This window comes from Rhinatrema bivittatum, chromosome 1 (genome assembly GCF_901001135.1).
Source record: "Rhinatrema bivittatum chromosome 1, aRhiBiv1.1, whole genome shotgun sequence".
Taxonomy (NCBI): Eukaryota; Metazoa; Chordata; class Amphibia; order Gymnophiona; family Rhinatrematidae; genus Rhinatrema; species Rhinatrema bivittatum.
The window spans coordinates 708016941-708037655 of record NC_042615.1 but is presented as its reverse complement, the minus strand read 5'-3'; the positions used below and the strand labels follow the sequence as shown (position 1 = coordinate 708037655).

At 42.5% G+C, this 20715-nt stretch overlaps 1 protein-coding gene across 4 annotated transcripts in view; it reads left to right on the top strand.

Annotated features, from left to right (window-relative positions):
- CWC27 (CWC27 spliceosome associated cyclophilin) overlaps positions 1-20715 on the top strand; it is a 398702-nt gene that overhangs the window by 185123 nt on the left and 192864 nt on the right. For all 4 annotated transcript variants that reach the window (XM_029576322.1, XM_029576298.1, XM_029576314.1 and 1 more), the window contains exon 12: positions 11787-11893. In XM_029576322.1, the coding sequence (XP_029432182.1) occupies positions 11787-11893 (107 nt within the window). The remainder of the gene's footprint in view (positions 1-11786; positions 11894-20715) is intronic.

Genomic DNA, 20715 nt, shown 5'->3' with positions numbered 1-20715 from the left:
GGCCGGCCCTTTTCACCTCCCGGCCGCGGACCAACAGCAAACACTACATCCTTACAATGCTAGACTTATCCGCAGCATTTGATACGGTAAACCACCAAAGATTACTTAAAAGACTAGAAGAAATTGGATTATGCGACAAAACGATTAACTGGTTCAAATCTTACCTCAGCAATAGGTTCTTCCAAGTCCAGATAAACACTCTTTCAAAAAAACTTAAACTCGAAACCGGAGTACCTCAGGGTTCAGCTCTGTCTGCCACCCTCTTTAATATATATATGCTGCCCCTATGTCATCTACTGGCAGGCCTAGGGATAATTCATTACATTTACGCTGACGACATTCAGTTAATTCTACCAATAGATGACACAATTGAAAAAACACTAGGGCTAGCAAACATGTACCTTGACATAATAAAACAACTACTAACCCAAATGGAACTGGTTATTAACATTGATAAAACAGAATTCCTACACCTTGAAAGAAGACATACTGAAATCATCAAAACCCCAATAACTCTAGGAAATAACCAGAAAATAGAACTAGCCGAAAAAGTGAGAAATCTGGGAGTAATAATGGATCCAGAAATCATATCCTTATAAGTAAGGGAAGGTTACGCAAAACTCATGATCCTTAAAAGATTGAAACCATTACTCACACCTGCCCATTTCAGAACAATTTTACAAACACTTGTTTTCTCCAGTACTGATTACTGCAATGCACTCTTACTAGGACTCCCCAGCTCATCAATAAGACCACTCCAAATACTTCAAAATACTGCAGCCAGAATACTAACAGGAAAAAAAAGAAGGGACCATATAACAGAAACTTTAGCAGAACTATATTGGTTACCGATCGAATACAGGATAAAGTACAAAGCCTTATGCACCATACACAAATTAATATATGGTAAAGAAGCAGACTGGTTAAACACAGCCCTACGAGTCCATGTCCCACAAAGGAACCTTCGGTTCAGCTAACAAGGCACTACTAACAATCCATACAGTAAAATTGGCAAAACTAACCCAAGTAAGAGAAAGGGCCTTATCACTGGCTGGGCCCATCCTATGGAACACAATGCCCACTGAACTAAGGTTACAGAGTGATATCAAATCCTTTAAGAAAACCTTAAAGACATGGCTCTATAAGCAAGCCTTTCCAAAAGAAACAGTGGGAGAGAGTGAATGAAAATACAGAAAAGTGCAGCTAAGAATAAATGACATTACAATATTATAAATACATAATACAGTTAAGAAGTAGACCGAAATAAAAGTATCTCAAATAACTTTCCTGGACTAATCCACCACTACCCAAAAATTTGATTTTATTAATGATATTGTAACCGTTCTTAACTGGCACTTGTTAGAATGTACGATAAACTACCTATATATACCTTATTTTGTGCCTATTTGTAAACCGTTGCGATGGTACATAACTTAGCGACGATATAGAAAAGTTTTTAAATAAATAAATCAGTCCATTTAAATATTTTGGAAATCATATTAATTAGTGAATAATAAATCATCCTGTGTTATAAGATAAATAGAATTTTCATCTTAGCATGGCTCTTAACTACAGCAAACAGTTTATTAACTCTAAGAAAATACCCGTCCATTAGGGATTTTTGCTTAATTATAAGTCTCTGTAATCTTTATTTAAAAAGTCTTTCTTAGCCACATACTCCCCAGATGACGGCTTACATTAAAACATACACATGAGAGAAATCATACTTAAAAATAAAACAATATTCAGACAACTTTAGCAACCAACTTTCATCATCGAGCCCAACCATACCTTTGCTTCTCCTTAGTTAAATTACTGACACTGACCTATGCCAACTTTTCACCCCAATGACTCTCTCTTATTCTTCAAAGGTTAATTTAAAAAGCCACGTTTTTAAAAGACTTTTTAAATGCTTTTACATCAACCATTATTCACAGTGCTTCAGGCATAGTGTTCCATTTAATAGGACAGCTACTGATATTGCCCTATACCAAACCATCCGTAGGTGATGGTTGGAACAATCAACAGACCCCGGTCAGCTGATTGCAGAGAACGTTAGGATGTATACTGGAGATTAGAGATTATCCAAGCCATCTCAGGATTCTAAATGATTTTTTTGTCAGCATCAGCATCTTATACTGGATTCTGAAATGAATTGGCAACTAGTGAAGCTTACATAGCACAGGTGTTAAGTGATCATATTTTGATAAACTTAAGACTCTAGCCACTGAATTCTGCAATAACTATAAAGATCTGATATAGTCAAAGGAATTCCCAGCAGCAGGGAATTATAATAGTCGAGTCGTACAAATAGAAGAGTTTGAAGAGTAAAACGGAAGTCACCAGGTTCTAAATGTGGTTTTAATCTTCTTAGTATCCTTAATTTATACTACCTGACTTTGATCTGTTTCTTAATATGAGCAGACACGGAAAGCTTGGTGTCTAGTAAGATACCTAAGTCTCTAACTACAGGGGAAAAAGAGATCTCATGTCCATCAAAGCAAAGAGTTGGTAACTACACGGTAACAGTTCATCTGGACAGAAAAAACAATTTCTACATTTTTTAGGTTTAGAGATGAACGATTATGGAATAGCCATTTCTTTATTATATTCAAATAAATCTCTGGTTATTTCATGGCAGAGATAATGGAGTGTCTGACTGGAAAAAAAAAGATGACATCTGCATAAATTCAAAAATTTATACCCAGACCTTCCCACGCTGCCATCCAATAGTTGAAAGCATCATTTTGTTTCACTTCAAGTTGCCGAAAAGTCATATCACACTTACACATGGGCCTAGAGGCAGACACTCTGCATCCAGATACACAGACACCTCACACCCTGACAAACAGAGAGCGAAACAAACACAAACATACATATTTTATATATTTAATATATGTCTGCTGTGTGTATCTGTATATACTGTGAATATGTATGTGTGTGTGTGTATACCAGTTCATCTTTATCCACATGTTTATTAACCCTTCAAAAAAAATTATGCAGATTTATGAGGTAAGACTTCCTGTGGGTAAATCCATGCTTACTAGATTTCTGTATGCTCTGTGATTTTGATCTTTAGAATAGTTTCCACTATTTTTCCCAGAACTGAAGTCAGGCTCACTGGTCTATAGTTTCCCGGATTGTCCCTGGAACTCTTTTTAAATATTGGGATTACATTGGCCACCCTCCAGTCTTCAGATACAATGGATGATTTTAATGATAGCTTACAAATTTTAACTAATAGATCTGAAATTTCATTTTTTGACTTCCTTCAGAACCCTGGAGTGCATACCATCCGGTCCAGGTGATTTGCTACTCTTTAGATGCATTATTTGCTGGTGTTGTATTACTTTTGGTGGAGCATCATTCTTCCTCATGGTCCAGTATTGCTAGGAGAATTAAATGGAGGGATACTTTACAGTTCTTCCATCTGCAGTATGCAAAAGGTTCTCCAGCATCGGCTCCAGTATCAGAGATAAGAAATGTTGAGCAATGGGCAAAGGCCATGTATCACTGATGATATTCCCTATCAATGCATGATGGTAGCAGCAGGGAGATGATAATGGCTTACATAAGTCCTCCCAAGCAGCCTCGTAAGAAGGGTCATTCATCCTCCAGAGATAATACCAGACTGCATCAGTCTCCCAAGGTTCATATCTCAGCCGCTGTGTTCAGCGCATGATCCAATGGTCATTCCCACCTCCGGTGCAGTTCAGGGGATGGGGTCAGCCTGGCAGGTTGAGCAGCCAAATCAGCTAGGCCCCGTCTAAAGCTTGTCTAGTTCGCTGTGTGGTAGGACGCAGCAGTGTTTTCTCATGGTTTTGTGCGCCAAAGACTGCACTCCTCAGTTTTCGTTGGGTCATGCTGGTGCACCCGGCTGTGCGGCTCGTTGTGCACTTGGTTATGCACCTAGTTGGGTGCCAAGTTGGGCACCTAGTTCGGTGCATAGGAGCGCCTACTGGGTTGCCCACTTGGACGCACACAAATGCACATGCGCCTCTTCTATGTGTTTTATCTGAACATCCTGGAGGGAGTTTGCTTTGAGCACTTATGTCGGCACAGTATGGTGTGCCTTATTTGTGAGCGGCTAATATTTTGAGTGCCCTATTGTCAGATGCCTGTTAGGATGTATTGACAGGCTGATGGCGAAAAAACCTAAGTGCCGTGCCCTGTGCATTGCTTGTCATATTTAGGCATCTCATCCTGGTGTTTCCTCTAATCTGTGTGTGCATTGTTTGGAGGCTGAGGAAGAATTGCCTCCATCTGATTTTACTAAGCCCAGATCTTTCCAGCCTGGTACAGGAATAGAAAAAGAGCTGCCAAAAGGGTCACCTAATTTTGGAGCTCCCTTAACTGGTTTGTCAGCAGGGGAAAGTATTTCCGTGGGCACAGGATACCTGCCCCCTGGATTTGGCATGGATCCTTCTGCTTTTTATTGGCCACAATTGTTTCAAGGCGCAATCCTCAGCCCTGGCCAGTCTTAACCAGTCAGCATCACAGATGGTGAACTCCCGCATGCCTGGCGCTGTGGATAAATATCAGGGTACACGATCCCATCCTCCAGGGAGTAAGACCATGGCTTACTCCCTGGAGGATGGGAAGATTCCTCCAGGATTGGAACTGTGTTTCATTTCTTTCATAGAATTACTGGATCTCGCTTCCCAGACATTGAAGATGCTGGGAATACCTGAGGCTGAATCCATGTCTGAGCCAAAGAAAAACCATTCAGTTTCCTTGCGTAAAGCCTCATATTTCTTCCCTATTATGGATGCCATTCAAGAATTAATTGATCTTGAATGGGGTATCCCAGAAGCTAATTTTAAAGGGGGACGAATCTTGGACAGTCTGTATCTCCTGGATCCAGCTCCGAGAAAGCAATTGCATTTTCCAAAGATGGATGCACTTGTGTGTGCCATTACCAAGCAGACGACTATTTCCATTGAAAGGGGAGCAGCCTTGAAGGATACACAGGATAGGAGAATTGAGGCTATCCTTAAGCAGGCCTTTGAATCAATGGGAATGACTTTACAGATAGCTTCCTATTGTTCCTTGGTAGCTCGCTCTTGATTGCTGCTTTCTCAGGAGATTAATGAATCTGGTGTAAATTCCAGGGCAGTGATGGAACCAGCAGCCACCTTTTGGCAGATGCCAGGCTGCAATTTGGTCCGCACTTTGGCCAGAGGGGGTGGCTTCAGTAATAGCGGCTAGGCATCAGCTATGTCTGAGAAATTGGTTGGCTGATACAACCTCAAATTCTAATCTTACGAAGTTGCCCTTTAAAGGCTCATTCTTATTTGGGAATGAGCTGGAGAAAATGGCCAATAAGCGGGGTGAGTCACCAGTCCCTTGATTACCAGAGGATAAGAAACAGGCTCTGCAATCTTCAGCCTTTCCTCATAGGGGAATCGTTCCATCCTCTTTATCATTTTCCTCACCCTTCTCTATACCTTTTCTGATTTTGTTATATCTTAAGAAAAGTTAGGATATCCTGTTAGGTTCCAATGAAAGCAAAAGTAACCCATGTGCCTATAAGTAAAGAACCGCCTGAGTTAAAAGATTCCAAATTACCCTTGTCAGCTGATAAGCAGATTGTTAATTCCAACAAAAAATATACTTTGAAATGTCTGTATGCTAATGCCAGAAGTCTGAATAGTAAGATGGGAGAGTTAGAATGTATAGCACTGAATGAAGAGGTAGACATAATTGGCATCTCAGATATCTGGTGGAAGGAGGATAACCAATGGGGTAGTGCCATACCAGGGGTAAAAATTTTATATTGCAATGTTAAGGTGGATCAACTTGTTGGGGGGGAAGGCACTTATCCTGCAGGAGACTAATGCATAATAAACAAGAACATAAGAAATGCCATACTGGGTCAGACCAAGGGTCCATCAAGCCCAGTATTCTGTTTACTACAGTAGCCAATCCAAATTACTTGGCAAATACCCAAACATTAAATCTCTGAGTGGAATTTCTATATGTGATGGGGAAGAATATAGCAGCAGGGATGTTCTACCATCCACCTGGCCAAAACGAACAGATGGAGGTGTTATAATTAGTGAGGTTTGGGTGGACCCTTGGACACTGTGGCAGCTGACTACACCCACGGGGGGATGTCCCGTGAGGGTCCACAGGTCAGGCTCAGCTTAGGACACACAAACACAGAGATTGATCTTTTATTAGACAATGTTATAAAGCCACCAGAGGTGGCAGTAGTGAGCAGCAGAAGTAGCCCGGCTGGGCTAGAATCCCTCAGGCGCTGGAACAGCGACTCCTCCGGTAGCAATGCTGTAGTGGAGAGAACTGAGAATAATGAGTACAGTGGAATATGCACAAAGCCCCAGTATGGAGAACCCCAGGATAGGGAGAGCAGGCCCTTGAGGAGTGAGTACCTGATCCCTGAGAGCTGAGAGACTTGAAGGTGATGTTCTCACACAGCGGTTCCACATAGGAGATGGCACTAGGGCTGGAACGGAGGCAGGCCTTCGAGGAGCGAGTGCCTGGTTCCAGGGAACAGCTCTGAGTTGAAGATGGTAGTACTCACTGGTGTTGAAGATAGCGAATCCTTCCAGGCAGAAGAGAAGGTAGGAGCAGGCAGCGAGTCAGGGAACATGGGCCCTTGAGGAGCGAGTACCGGTTTCCTGATAGTGACCTGAAAAGCAAGTGAGGCCCCCGAGGAGCGGGTACCCCGTTAGCGTTAAGAGTCCATTGGAAATTGGAGAGGCAGAGTAGCTGGGTACAGAGAGTGAATCCCATCCGTAAGATTCTCCTTGCTAACTCAAAGGCTAGCAAACATTGTAGGCTTTAAATATCCGGGCAGTGTGATGTCATCACAGGGGGACGCCCCTGAGGTTCGCGCCAAGTAGGAAATAAGAGTGGGGGCTGCGCGGTGGGTGTGCCCTAAGGTACCAGCGGAGCATGGCAGGAGGCAGCACCCAAGCCGGTCCGGCTTGGGTGCCGGAGAGGACGGTAGGCAGATGCCGCGGCAGCCAGGTGTCCATCCACAGCAAGAGGAGGTGCAAAGAAAGAAAGGTAGGCAGAGTGAAGCCGTCAGGAAGGGACGGTTGCAACAGGAGGATAAAATACTAACAAATATCTTTCTTGCTTTGTGCCCCAGTATAATCATCGGTACCTTGTACATGATGTTACATTTTCTTTTCTTTTTTTTCTTTTTCAATTTTATTTTTAACCTTTTACAAGTTACAAAGCAAGTCAAACAAACTTACTTACACGTAAATAGAAATGCTTTTAACGCTTATGTAAAGAAAGAAAATACACCAATCATGCTTATATCAAGTCATATTCAGTGAAAAATCATTCCTCTTTTTTGAAATCTAATAGTCTTGGGGGCATTGAATATAGGAAGATTATAAAGAAGGAAAAACAAATTCAAAAGTAATTAGCCTTGCGTAGACTAAGAGCCATCCTTCCAATATTGATCCAACTTAAGGCTTTTCTCCAGAGGTGACAATTACCCTTCTTGCATTCAAGAAGGATTTTAACTGTTCGGGGTAAAAGAAAATATAACATTCTTTTGGTGTTTTCACAACACATTTACAGGGATATTTAAGAATATATGAGAAACCTAGAGTAATCACTTGAGATCTCATAGTGAGAAAAGCCCGTCGTTTATCTTGGGTAGAAGGTGCGAAATCAGGAAATATTCGAATCTTAGATCCCCTAAATTGGAGATCAATATTTTTGAAATAACTTTTCATAATATCTGTGATATCTTTTTCAACTATAAACGAAACTAGCAATGTAGCACATTCATAATATTCTTGTGTTGAATCTTCCAAGAATCTAGTTAAGTTACCTTTATCTAAATCTGATAACTGATTTTGTTGTTTTTCTCTATTTCTAGAGGCTATAGGTAAAAAATACAATTTATTTATTGATGGCATTTCACCTTCTTTAAATTTCAAAACCTCTTTGAAATATTTCGTCAAAGTAATATAAGGTAATTCCCCAATAATTTTTGGGAAGTTTAGGAATCTTAGATTCATGTGCCTAGAATAATTCTCTAAGAATTCCAACCTTCTTGTTACTACATTTAAATCCTTTATAATTTTTACATTGCACTCTTGGATTTTCCCAGTCTCTATTTCCACTTTTTCCAGTCTTGGTTTCATCTCTTTTAACTGTGTATCGAAAACCACCAATTTATTTTCCGTAGCTTCTAAATTTTCTTGGAAATCCCCGATTGAGTTTACCAGAGCAGCCGTTATGTCCCAGATTGTCTCCAAAGTTATTTTGTCCGGCTTTTCTGGCATCCGAAAATGGGGTCTAGAAAGTGACTCACCCGTTCTCTGCACAGGAGATAGCCCCGCCAGCAAACCTTCCCGTTCAGGGTCATTCGGCACTCCTTCAAGCCTCTCTGCCTCCCTCTCCGAAGTCGGGGTAGACGCCGGGATCGCCGCGGTCAACCCTTGGCTGTATGCTGTTTCAGGACCCGTTGAGAGTTGCTTCGGGGTGTCGCCGCCTTCCGCCCTCTGACCTCCTCCTGGCAGAGTCGCATCTGCCGCGTCATGGACCTGCGACTCGTCTGCCAGAGGGCTCTCGGGAAGTGGAGTTATTTCGGGTTTTCGTTGATCAGGGGGAGAAAGAGTAACCTCTCCAGGCAGAATCACCGCTTCCTCAGTGAAATCTGCAACGGAGCCTTCTTCTCCCATTTCAATGGCTCTTCCAGGTACGTAGGATGTAATAAGGCGTTGAGTAGTCATTACTTCGGATTCAGAAGGGAAAATCCGAAGTTTTCCTTTCCTTTTTGCTGGCATTTTTGCTGAAATCTTTTGCGGAAATTGGAGCTCAACGACTGCGTGTCTGGCTACGCCGCTATCTTGCCCCCTCTTTTTTAATCTTTACACACAAAATATCAAAAAGTGACTTAGCTACTGTGTTTTCAGTTTAAGCTTCTAACAACCCTGACACAATCCTTGTTTTGGAATTTATTTCCTGCATCAGGAGGACCTCAACATTTACAACATTTCCTCTCAGCGACATACTTGCAAGGCATTCTTAGTTTGCTTCAGTTCATCAGGGTCAGGCAATCAGGGCCTTATCAGCCAATGTGGCCTACATGATTCTCCGACGCAGTATCAGGTATCTGCATGTGGCAAAAGAGATAGATCTGCGGTTTGTTTGAGCAGAGAAACATATAAAAGGACTCTCTGCCACTCGTATAGCAAGCATAGAACGCATAAACGGACGTCCTTAGTTGTAATAAACTCTACCTTGGAGGATAGTCTATCTCACTAGACATTCTGCCAGACTGTTTTCAAATTTGGAAAATCAGTGACAGATTTGTTGGCAGTCAGCAAAAATGCATAGGGGTTAAGATCTTCAGCCGAAGAAGCGTTTGAATGCACTGATTCAAGACTAGCCAGTTCAGAGTTCCCTCTGTGGCTTCTGGTGGGCAGAATCTTGCAGAAGATTTCAAGGCATTAGAGGCTGGTGGTATTGATAGCTCCCAACTGACCAAGGCTTTCTTAGTATGCAGATCTAGTGAGAATGCCAGCCCTCATTTGCAATTGTTGCTTAGGACAGGCCTGCTATTCAGGGGCTAGTGGTTCACAAGGATTCTTCTCGGTTTTGTCTTTCAGCTTGACCCTTGAGAGGGCTTACCTTTCAGAGAGGGGATGTTCTCAGAAAGTTATACATAACCCTTTTGTGATGCAAGAATGTTTTCACATCCTTGACATATGTAAGAATCTGGAAATTGTTTGTAGGAAGATCTTTACTAGAGGAGCTTCAGTGCTTGTTATCATTGAATTCCTGCAGAATGGGATTAGATAAGAGTTGGCCCTTAACTCACCAAGGTGCAGGTAACGGCTGTTGCCTGTTACATTGGCCGGTTGATGGGCAACCCTTTATCGTCTCATCCAAATGTAAGAGAATCAGTACCTCCCTGAAATTGGAATGTAGTGTTATACCTGGTTGGTCATCCTTTTGAGCCTCTAAGAGAGGTGTTGCTTAAGCTGCTTACTCTTAAGGAACTGTTTTCTGGTAGTATTCTGTTCCACCAGATGAATTTCGGAGCTGCAAGGTCTATTATATAGAAATCCCTTTTTTGGGTCCTTCAGACCAGGCAGTATGGATTGTCATGGTTCCTTCCTAAGATGGTTTTACTTTTTTTTTTTTTTATCTTAACCAGATGGTATGTCCTTTCAAAGGTGGAGAAGAGTATGCTCAATTTTGTTATTTAAATATTAGGAGAGTTATTCTGCTTTAATTAAAGATCATTAATAGTTTTATAGCCTTGGAGTATCATTTGTTCAGTTTTGTGGTTCTAGAAGGGTCAGAACAGCTTAAAAGTTGTTGATAGCTTGTTAGAGTAATGAAGTGATGGGGGAGGCTTACATATCCAAGGGATTGTCACTTTCCAAGAAATTGAGGGTGTACTCTAATAGGACACAGGCAGCTTGATGAGCAGAATTTTACTTAGTGTTGCCCCTGGAGATTTGTGGAGTGGCAACCTGATCTTCCTTGCATACTTATTCAAAGTGCTGTTGTCTCGATATTCAAGCCAGGAAAAGTCTTCTTTTGTTTCAAAAGCCTTGAAAGCAGGCTTGGTAGTATCCCATCCAGTAGAGGGATAGCTTGGGTACATCCCATGCATCTGGACTAATCTGGCTGGATATAGAAGAAGGAAAAATGTGTTTTTTTCTGGATAATTTCTTTTCCTTGAGTCCATCCTGATCCTCCAGGATTCTCCTTGATCTTTCTCGATTCATTTTCAAAATAATTGCTTGTGTGTACTAGTTGGCATGCTGGATGTCAAGGCAATTCCTTGTTAAGGTTTATATCTATTCAGTTTCTTGTTTGTTTGTTTGTTTCTCCCTTGGAAGCACTTTGGTTTTTGCTTGAGGGTGACGGAAAGTTTAGTTTATTTAAACTTATCTTAACTTGTTAGAATACTGGCAGGCTGAGGTCAGCAAACCTGTTAGTTTCTGTCTCCATCTGCTGGTTGGGAGGCATAAACCATGCGTCTGGACTGATCTGGCTGGACTCAAGGAAAGAAAATTCAGGCAAGAACTAATTTCTCCATTTCAGCTGTTCTGCTGATTTTTCCTGAATCAGGTCATTACCATAGACCTCTGACTTAGATTGATCAAATAATTTAACTTCATGCAAATTATTGCCAATTTAGGGTCTTTGTTGGTATAGTTTTAGACTATTTACAGTTTGTTCTACAAATATATCCACTACCATTAACATTTTTTCAAAGGCCATCACTTCATGATTATGATTAAATAATAACTTATTCATCTATAAATTAAGTTTTTTGAATATTTCAGTCTTTGCTAGAATATTTAATAAATTTAGTTACTTTCCACATTATAGTGTATGACATGTTTTCCCATGCTATAGCAGATTAAGTGTTTTCCTATCTTTAACACTTCCCCTCCCCCCACAACCAGTCTTCCTGGTAAATAACATTGGATCCATTAGTGGCCAAAAATTTGGAGAACATTTTTTACAATATGTAATCTCCTACTGCTCTTTTGGCAGCAGGGTTAGCCATAGTAGCAGCTGCTGACTTCCCTCCCCCCACTCCATGCTCAAGTGCACCACATCTGAGATTTGTCCATACTTCAGTAACTCCCTTCAAAAAAGGAGATTGGAGATTTGAACTCATTTCCTGCAGCATGCAGCACTATGCCCAGAATTTTTATATTTCTAAAATATAATTATAATTTATTTAGCATTATGGTATTCTGTATAGTTAAAACAGTGTTTCCATGAAAACTAACGTGCATTTTGTTAAATATAATCTTTTTGTCTAGAGGAAGAAACTACAAATATCGTTGTTGCAGAATATCTCAAAGAAAAACAAAAGTATGAGGAACGAAGGAAACAGGCACCAAAGAAAGGTGCTTCTCGAGAACATCAGGTAATCATTTATGCTGAAAGAATTGATCTACCATGCTAAAAAATTAAACTCTGGGGGAAAAAAAATAGGATTTTAGTATTTTATTCTATTAATGATTTCATTCCACTGAAAATACTGTTGCAAAGTTTATCTGGGCTACTGTGTTTTCCCCATGGTTATTTCCTTATTTTGCACCCTTCACTATGGAATCTTCCGTCAGAATACATTTTTCTTGTGGGTGTGTCTGCTGTCTCTTTTTAAGATCCTTATTACAGCAGACCCACACATCAACTTTAATCTCTGTTCCAGGCGCCCCAGAATTTGTTTCTGTACCACAAGTATGTGATTACATTTTTGTAGAACAACAAGACATTAAAAATAGACAGGTAATTGAACCACACAAATAAATATGAAAACAACAAGAGCGGTACACAAAAAAATAAATCATAAAATAAAATAATATTTAAAATGTGTGATAAGATATTACAAATTTAATATCAATCAAGGCTTATTTACAATAAAATCAAACATAAAATTAGCACAAACCTATGGTGAATGCTGCAGACTTTCCACTGTGAGCTGTGTTTTCTGTTTGTAAATAAGTAAGGAAAAATTTTCAATTTGCCATTTCTGGTACCTCTTAGGGTGCCTTGGAATTTTTACAGCTGTTTTTAGGTTTGTGACTTGTAAGCTTATTTTTGGTCAAGTGGTCAGCCTCTTTTCCTCTTTGCTAGGTGGGAATAAGGACGATCAAATATATAATCACCCCTGAAGCATACATCTTGTCGAAACATGGCCATTTTGGGTTTATTGGATCCATCATTATGCTAATTGTGATTGATTTTATTGTAAATATGCCTTTATTGATATTAAATTTGTAATATCACACATTTTAAATATTTATTATTTCATTATTATTATTTTTTTGAGCAACAAGACATGGCAGGCATTTAGTCCATGGTCCAAATTCCCCAGGTCCTGCAACAAGATGGACTTACTTTTTGGAGGTTTCTCTGCCAGTGTACTGGATATAGCAAATTCCAAGTTCTTTTATCAAACTGTAGCTAAACCCGAAATCAGGTAATTTTCCTCCTTTAAATAGACAGCTGATCACAAGTTAACCATGAGGCTTACATAATGTTTGTCAGAATACTGCAGACATGAAGACATTTTTTACATTGTTTTATTGGATTTTAACTAAATATATTGAAACTATCCATAGAGCAAACAAATGTTGTAATATCAAGCAATATTAACACATTATCCATATACACCCATTAAGATATTTCAATAGAATAGTCCCCAAGTCTTATGGGAGGCTTATCAAGCAAAACCTAAAAGTCAAAATAAAATCTGTAACAATTACAATAATGAGAGAAAATTAAGCTAAATACCGTGTATTCCTCACACAGCAATCATAATATATTACACATCAAGTCCCCTTATCCACAAGAAATGTCTCTAGATGGGAAGGATCTTGAAATATGAACTTATTCTTCTGGTACTTAACCAGACATTTGCAGACGAAGTTTAGGAAAAAATACTGCCCACAGGGATAATACTCTTGATTTTAATAACAGAAATTGTTTCCTCCTCAACTGAGTGCTTCTAGCAACACCAGGAAATACTTGAATTTTTTTGACCACAAAAAAGAACATCTTTATTTTTAAAATATTTCTGAAACACCAAGTTTTTATCTTGTTCACTACAAAATGATACCAAGAGTGTGGCCCTGGTGGGTATATCATCAATGGAAGCCAAAGGTGGTCAAATTAGGACTATCCCCTTGCAAAATGTCCAACTTCTCTTCCCATCCTTCTGACCTAATCCTTAAACCTAGGAATATAATACATTTTAGAAATAGCCATTTCTTTTACTGACTTCACCAATATATTTTTTAAACAATTCAGTAGCTGATAATAACCTTGAAATAGGAAAATTTAGAAAACGAAGATTCCATATATGTATCTAATTTTCGAGTTTTTTTAACATTAAACTAGCCTTTATAAAGGAGGTATTAAATAACTGTAAAGACACTATTTGAGATGTTATAGACTTTGAAGTGGCTTCTAGACTTTGAAGTGGCTCTAAATTGATTAAACGTTTTCAATGATTGTGACGCTTTCCCTGGTCCATACACCGTCTGCTTGCGTCCGTTCCCGAGTCCAAACCTTGACCGAGCTTCCCTGGTCCCTTGGAAACTCAAATAGCAGTTTAAACGCATTTATCTTAAAAGTCCCCAGGTGGGATTTGAACCCTCACCACCTGGATAGAAGGCAGATGCCTTCCCCACTGAGCCAGCAACTCACTTTCCAACCACTGGCTTCAGAAGTCTCTCTCAAAGTCCATAGTTCAAAAGTCCGGCCCCACTGGGCCTAACTGCCACCTCCCTCCGTACCTCTGGGACCTCAACCCTTCCCCAGAGGTACAGCCACCCACCGGCAGTCCTCCAGGCAAAGTATCCTTGTTGTACGTCCAACAACAGAAGTCCCCGCGCTCACCTTCTCTGTGATAGTTGCGGCAGTCCTTCACACGGTTGGGGAATGTCCAGCATCGCCATCTCCCAGAGCAGACAGGAAATCCGATCCTTCTTCCTCGGTCCCCCCGCAGGAGACTCAGACTGCTCTACTAGGGAGTCCTTTTTATCCTGTGGAAACTCCTCCTCCTCTGCCAGCTGATTGGCTCCAGGGAAGTCCCACCCTTAACCTCCCACACCTGTGGTTCTTCTGTCCTTGTAACATCCAGGGGAAGGAACCAAGGGACGTCTCTTGCCTGGTGTTGCTGTATTTTCCTTCCGCCCCCCCCTTCCCTTGAATCTTTGGTTCCTAGCTTTATTCTTCCTATCTAGTCTAGCATAGTGACCCCGTCACATACCTCCCCCCTTTTCTAGGAGTCTCGCCCTCTGGTGAGACTCCTACCACCTCCCTAACTAGGAACCGGCATTTCTAAGTCCCCAAAATTTCTTCCTTTCAAACACCCACCAGCCCCTTCCTTTTCTGGGCCAGTGTTTATACATGGGAGCACTCTTCCTATACTTCCTGCACTGAATCTTTCGCCAGACCTGTCCCCATTGACTATCCGGGTCCCTCTGCATTTTATCTAGTCCTTGGGTCGCTTCTCTAGAAACCCCCTCTAGATTCTTTTCCAGCTGTTTTACCTTCTCTGTCGTCTCCCTTTCCAGTTTTCCTACCCAGTCAGACTGCCACTCTTCCTCAAACTCTTCCCCTATCTGTCCATCCTCCCCTTTACCTGGTCCCTCCTTTGAACCTAGGGGCCTGGATTCCCCAGCCATTTCACCTGGCTGTCCAGCCTCTCCTTTACCTGGTCCCTCCTCTGAACCTAGGAGCCTGGATTCCCCAGCCACTCTACCTGGCTGTCCATCCTTCCACCCACGTGTATGTGATTCCTCAGAAGTACCTCTGATACCGGATTCTGGCGCTGACCTCCCTGATTGGGCTTGAACTTTCCCCACAGCTGCTGCATCAATTCTCACCCTCATGACCTGCAGCTCCTCTTCCTTCTGGCCTAGATATGCAGTGCAGTCCTCCCTCTCAGGTAACCCTTCTTTTCCCCAGAGGGTCCACCTGGTAAAACCTTGGGTGAGTCCATCCATCATCCGTAGCATGACCTGATGTTGGCGAGTTTGTTGCTCGAGCATCTGTTGCACCAGCTGGTCCATAACCGCCTGCTGTGCCTGCATTGTCTCGACCACCCATTTCAGCAGTTCCTCGGATGCCATGGTGTCTGCAAAGGGAACACAAACAAAACCCAAGTGTGCTACCCTTTTTCCCTTTTCCCTCTACAGTTCTGTTTCACCCTCCAGCCTTGTCCAATCCATCAGCGCCCTCTTTAGGTACCCTTACCTCCCAGGGCCGCTGAAATACGCCTCGAGCTGGATACTCTATTCCTTGTCTCTGGCCAACAGTCCCTCCAGTCACTTCGGTTCCTCTCCTGGCAATTGTCAGCAATCCCACTGCTGCCCCCATTTGTGATGCTTTCCATGGTCCGTACACCGTCTGCTTGCGTCCGTTCCCGAGTCCAAACCTTGACCGAGCTTCCCTGGTCCCTTGGAAACTCAAATAGCAGTTTAAACGCATTTATCTTAAAAGTCCCCAGGTGGGATTTTAACCCTCACCACCTGGATGGAAGGCAGATGCCTTCCCCACTGAGCCAGCAACTCACTTTCCAACCACTGGCTTCAGACGTCCCTCTCAAAGTCCATAGTTCAAAAGTCCGGCCCCACTGGGCCTAACTGCCACCTCCCTCCGTACCTCTGGGACCTCAACCCTTCCCTAGAGGTACAGCCACCCACCGGCAGTCCTCCAGGCAAAGTATCCTTGTTGTACGTCCAACAACAGAAGTCCCCGCGCTCACCTTCTCTGTGATAGTTGCGGCAGTCCTTCACACGGTTGGGGAATGTCCAGCATCGCCATCTCCCAGAGCAGACAGGAAATCCGATCCTTCTTCCTCGGTCCCCCCTGCAGGAGACTCAGACTGCTCTACTAGGGAGTCCTTTTTATCCTGTGGAAACTCCTCCTCCTCTGCCAGCTGATTGGCTCCAGGGAAGTCCCACCCTTAATCTCCCACACCTGTGCTTCTTCTGTCCTTGTAACATCCGGGGGAAGGAACCAAGGGACGTCTCTTGCCTGGTGTTGCTGTATTTTCCTTCCCCCCCCCCCTTCCCTTGAATCTTTGGTTCCTAGCTTTATTCTTCCTATCTAGTCTAGCATAGTGACCCCGTCACAATGATCTTCAAGGATACTCTTAGTTTCAACAGAAAAATTACCAAACTGGGATATAGAATAAGATAATGACTTCTCCATATTTTTGAGTAACTTCCACACATCAGCTAGAGTCACATTCTGGGGGTCAAGAAGCTGCGAGCCAAAACTTACAGATTGAAATGTCACCCTTAACTGATGAGGTCCAGGCTCCCCTTGAGCTCCCAGTTGCCCAGTAGTTTTCGCCATGCCAGATTGTGGAGTAACAGTCACCGGGTCTGAATTTTGTTGTAAAATCTGAGAGTTAGCTTCAGAAGAACCTGGAACAGTGTGAGATAATGGCTGTTGGCTAGGACTCTCTAAGGACCCCGATAAAAAAAGAAATCTCAGGAATAGAATTTCTCATAATTGACTCTCCCTTCAAGCCACATGAGAGTCCATGGGGCCTCTCACGACTGATGAACCAAGAGATGATGTCAAAATTTTGGTCTTCCTCTTCCTGCCCATGTATCTTCCAGGAAAAAACTGTTCAGAAACACAACAAGGGATGCGCCCCTTTGGTGCGCGGATTCAGCTGCGTGCCTCAGCCTCTCAGATTTTATTGGCTCCTCAGTCCCTCGATGATGACATCATCGGGGTTGGGGAAGGTCCCACGGTGCAGCAGGTCTCAGGTGGAAGAGGCCCTTGATCACAATCCTCCAGCCAACCTCCCGAAACAGAAGGGAGATCTCTCCAGATTGCCTCCTGACATGTAAACATTTTACTGTTCTTTTCCTCTCATCCTTCACTTACCTTATGTCTATTATTCCAAAAATATTAGGGAATGTTTTACCTACTAAGCGGATTCACCTGAAATTCCTACCTCTAATCAGGATCAGTCACTGTATAAGAGGATAAAGAAGGACTGTATACTTGAAAAGTTTCAACTGCAGGATCTCTGTAGAATTAGTAAAAGCATTTATTTACTCAGGAAAAGACTGAACATACAAATCAGTTTTAGAGCTTTTAGCGCTTATAGGGTCCCTGCACCTTCTATGAAGTTTAATTAATAAATTGTTCATCTAAGAATTGAATTGAATCGTTGCAAAGATTTTTTTCTCCTGAGCCTTTGAACAGATAGATTCATCCATCACACAACCTCTCCCTGTACTGTATGATTTTGTGTGTGTGAATATTTTACTCCACCTTTCCTGTTTGCGCCAGTCTCTCTCTCTACATTTTGCTTTTTTTTCAAGCATAATGCCTTGAACTGTGTTGTTGCTTGAATATTTTTTCTGCCGCTGCCTTGGCAACTCCTGAAATAGAACTTTTAAGTTCAAATTAGTAAAGAAAAGACAATGTTGAGAAATACAGAGAAGCCCAAGGCCTAAAAGCCCATGGTGAATGAGTTCACAGCCTGTATCTGTGGGTGCCAGATGTCCATCACGAGACACACTTTTTCTGCTACTACTATTTTGGCCCTGCCACAACTCTTCAAACTGCTATAGCTGTAGTCACGTTATCCAGAGTGCAGGAGTAGCATGCCTGGAAAATGAAGACACTGTGAAAGATGCCAGTGAGGTAAAGGTCCTAAGCCTTGGCGCAAGACTGAGCTGCTCCTCATCAAGGAGCAAAGCGTAATTGGGTGCAAGAAATCAAGGCAAGAAGCATTCCCCTCTTGATGCCACTAGCAAGGGAAGACCCCCCTCCCCCCCAATTTCCCCATGGTGCCAGCCTTTAACTTCAGGATAGGTGTTGAGTATGGCACAGAAGCCTGTGATGCCGGAGGAAGAGCTTAGAAAAACATCAAACTGGTACAAATTCACCCCTCAGATCTGAAGAAGAGGGTAGCACTATTGGAGCAGGGCTCGACAACAGCAGGTCGCTCCTCGACACCTAGGCAGGACCTTGCCTAAGTGGCGCAAGTGCCATCTTCGTTCCTAGTGTGTAAAATCCCCATATTATCGAATCGTCTATTTTTCTCATACCAGGATGCCATCCGTGTCATCAGCATGGAGCTCAAGGGAGCCTTCCATATACTCGATGCAGACATCCAAGGCACCATTGATGCTGCAGATGTCCAAGAATCTTGCTGTTCCTACCAAAGCGCAGCAGAGCCATTGCCATCTTTGGAATGATATGCTAATCAACAGGAGTTATGGAAGCAGCCAGAACAAAATATCTTAGAGTAGGCCATCTGTGCAGTAAGGTATAGTGCCGAGTTCTGCTTTACTGGCAGCACTGAATGAGGATGAGCCAATCTGTCTCTAAAGAGGATGTCTATCTTCCAACTCTAGCTCAGAGGGTCCTTCAACCAGTGGAAGCCCAGTTAGTGTTAGAGAATTTTTTTGTTTCCTTAAACAACAAAGAATAGAAGAGGGAGATTAGAACCTTTCCTGTTTAAAAAGGGAGGATGTGAGGAGTCACGTGATGTGGTGATCTGGGCTGGTCGCACCTAGCTCGGCTCCAGGTGGCAGGCCGCTGAATCTGACTATATCAACCTTCATCCGCGCACATTTTGGACCTACGACCGGCTACAGAGACGGGGCTTATGAATATCGATCGATATATGCATAAATCGCCAGCAACCATGCCTGCTAAACTGGCCAAAAAAGATAAGGAAAAAACGAAACCTGCTGAAGACAAGATGGCCGCCGGACCTGACAAAGGGCCCTCTGCACTGACTGACGATTCGGCTTTGACGGCGATAACAGCAGCGGTGACCTCTGCAGTAAATGAAGCTCTGGCGATTAAACTTGACAAGATTTCGGACCAATTGAATACTATGCAAGCAGCACTTCTGGAACTCCCTCCTCGTGTCGATAACCTGGAACTGCGAATGTCTGCGACTGAAGACGGGGCCTTGGCGGCGGAAGGTAAACTTCACAAGATGGAGCAGCTAATTCGTTCTCATGAGGATAAGCTCGACGAGCTTGAGAACCGCTTGCGTCGCAATAACTTACGCTTTGTTGGCGTCCCTGAATCAGTTGCTGATAGCGATTTGGCTGCATATTTGGCGAAATGGATTCCGGAGGCCTTACAGGACCAGGAGCTGACGTCATTCCAAATTGAGAGGGCCCACCGCCTCGGTGCATGTTCGGCGCAAAATAGCCGTCCCCGGGTGGTCATTGCCCGAATCTTTAATTATGCTGATAAACAGCGAATTTGGCAACTTTCTCGTAAGACCCCGAATTTGCAAATGCAAAATGTGCAGGTGCGTATCTTCCAAGATTTCTCTGCCCGCGTTGCCGCCAAGCGAAAAGAATTTAGCCCTATTTGTACAAGGTTGGCTGAGAAGCAGATACGGTTTTCATTGCAATACCCGGCAAAACTCCGTATCTGGAACAACGGGCAAGCTAAGGTACTTGAGACTCTGCCGGAAGCGCAAAAATTTGTCCAAAGCCTCCTTCCACATGATCCGGAGTGATGGACTACAGGATTTGCTGTTTCAGATGGAGGTTTCATTTTATGCCGCCCTAGTGATTTTTCTTTTACTGTTGCTGACTATGCAAGCGGTTTTGTTTGATATGCTGGGACTTGAAGGCACTTGATAGCAATGTAATGTGGCACTCTAACTACCATTTAGGCCTGACACCGGAACACACACAATAATGGCTCCTGCTCTGTCTAAAGAGCATGACTTGGATATTGCTGGGAGGGTGGGGGAGGGCAGGGGGGGAGGGTCAGCACCTTATCGAGGGGATTGTTATTTACTTGTTTTTTATGTTATTTTTAATGCTGGATGGTTTGAGGCATGTCATGAGTTTAATTTCCATTATGTTTTTCCTATTACAAGGGCTCTGTTGCCTGTTTCTGTTACCAGGGTTTATTTTTCTTGCGGGATCCCTTTATTCCTGGTCTTACTATATTGCATATGAACGGAGGTCATTTTTACCACCTGACCTTACCTCATGATTCCAAAAACTAAATTTCTTACTTGGAATGTGGCAGGCATGGGCTCGCCTATCAAGCGGGAAAAAGTGTTAGCACATTGTCATAAGTCTAAGGGAGATATTATTTTCTTACAAGAAACCCATATGTTAGACAAAGAACATCTCAAGCTTAACCATAAAAAAGGATTTAATCAAATTTATTTCTCTTCAGGCACACATAAGCGTAATGGCGTAGCCATTCTGATTCATA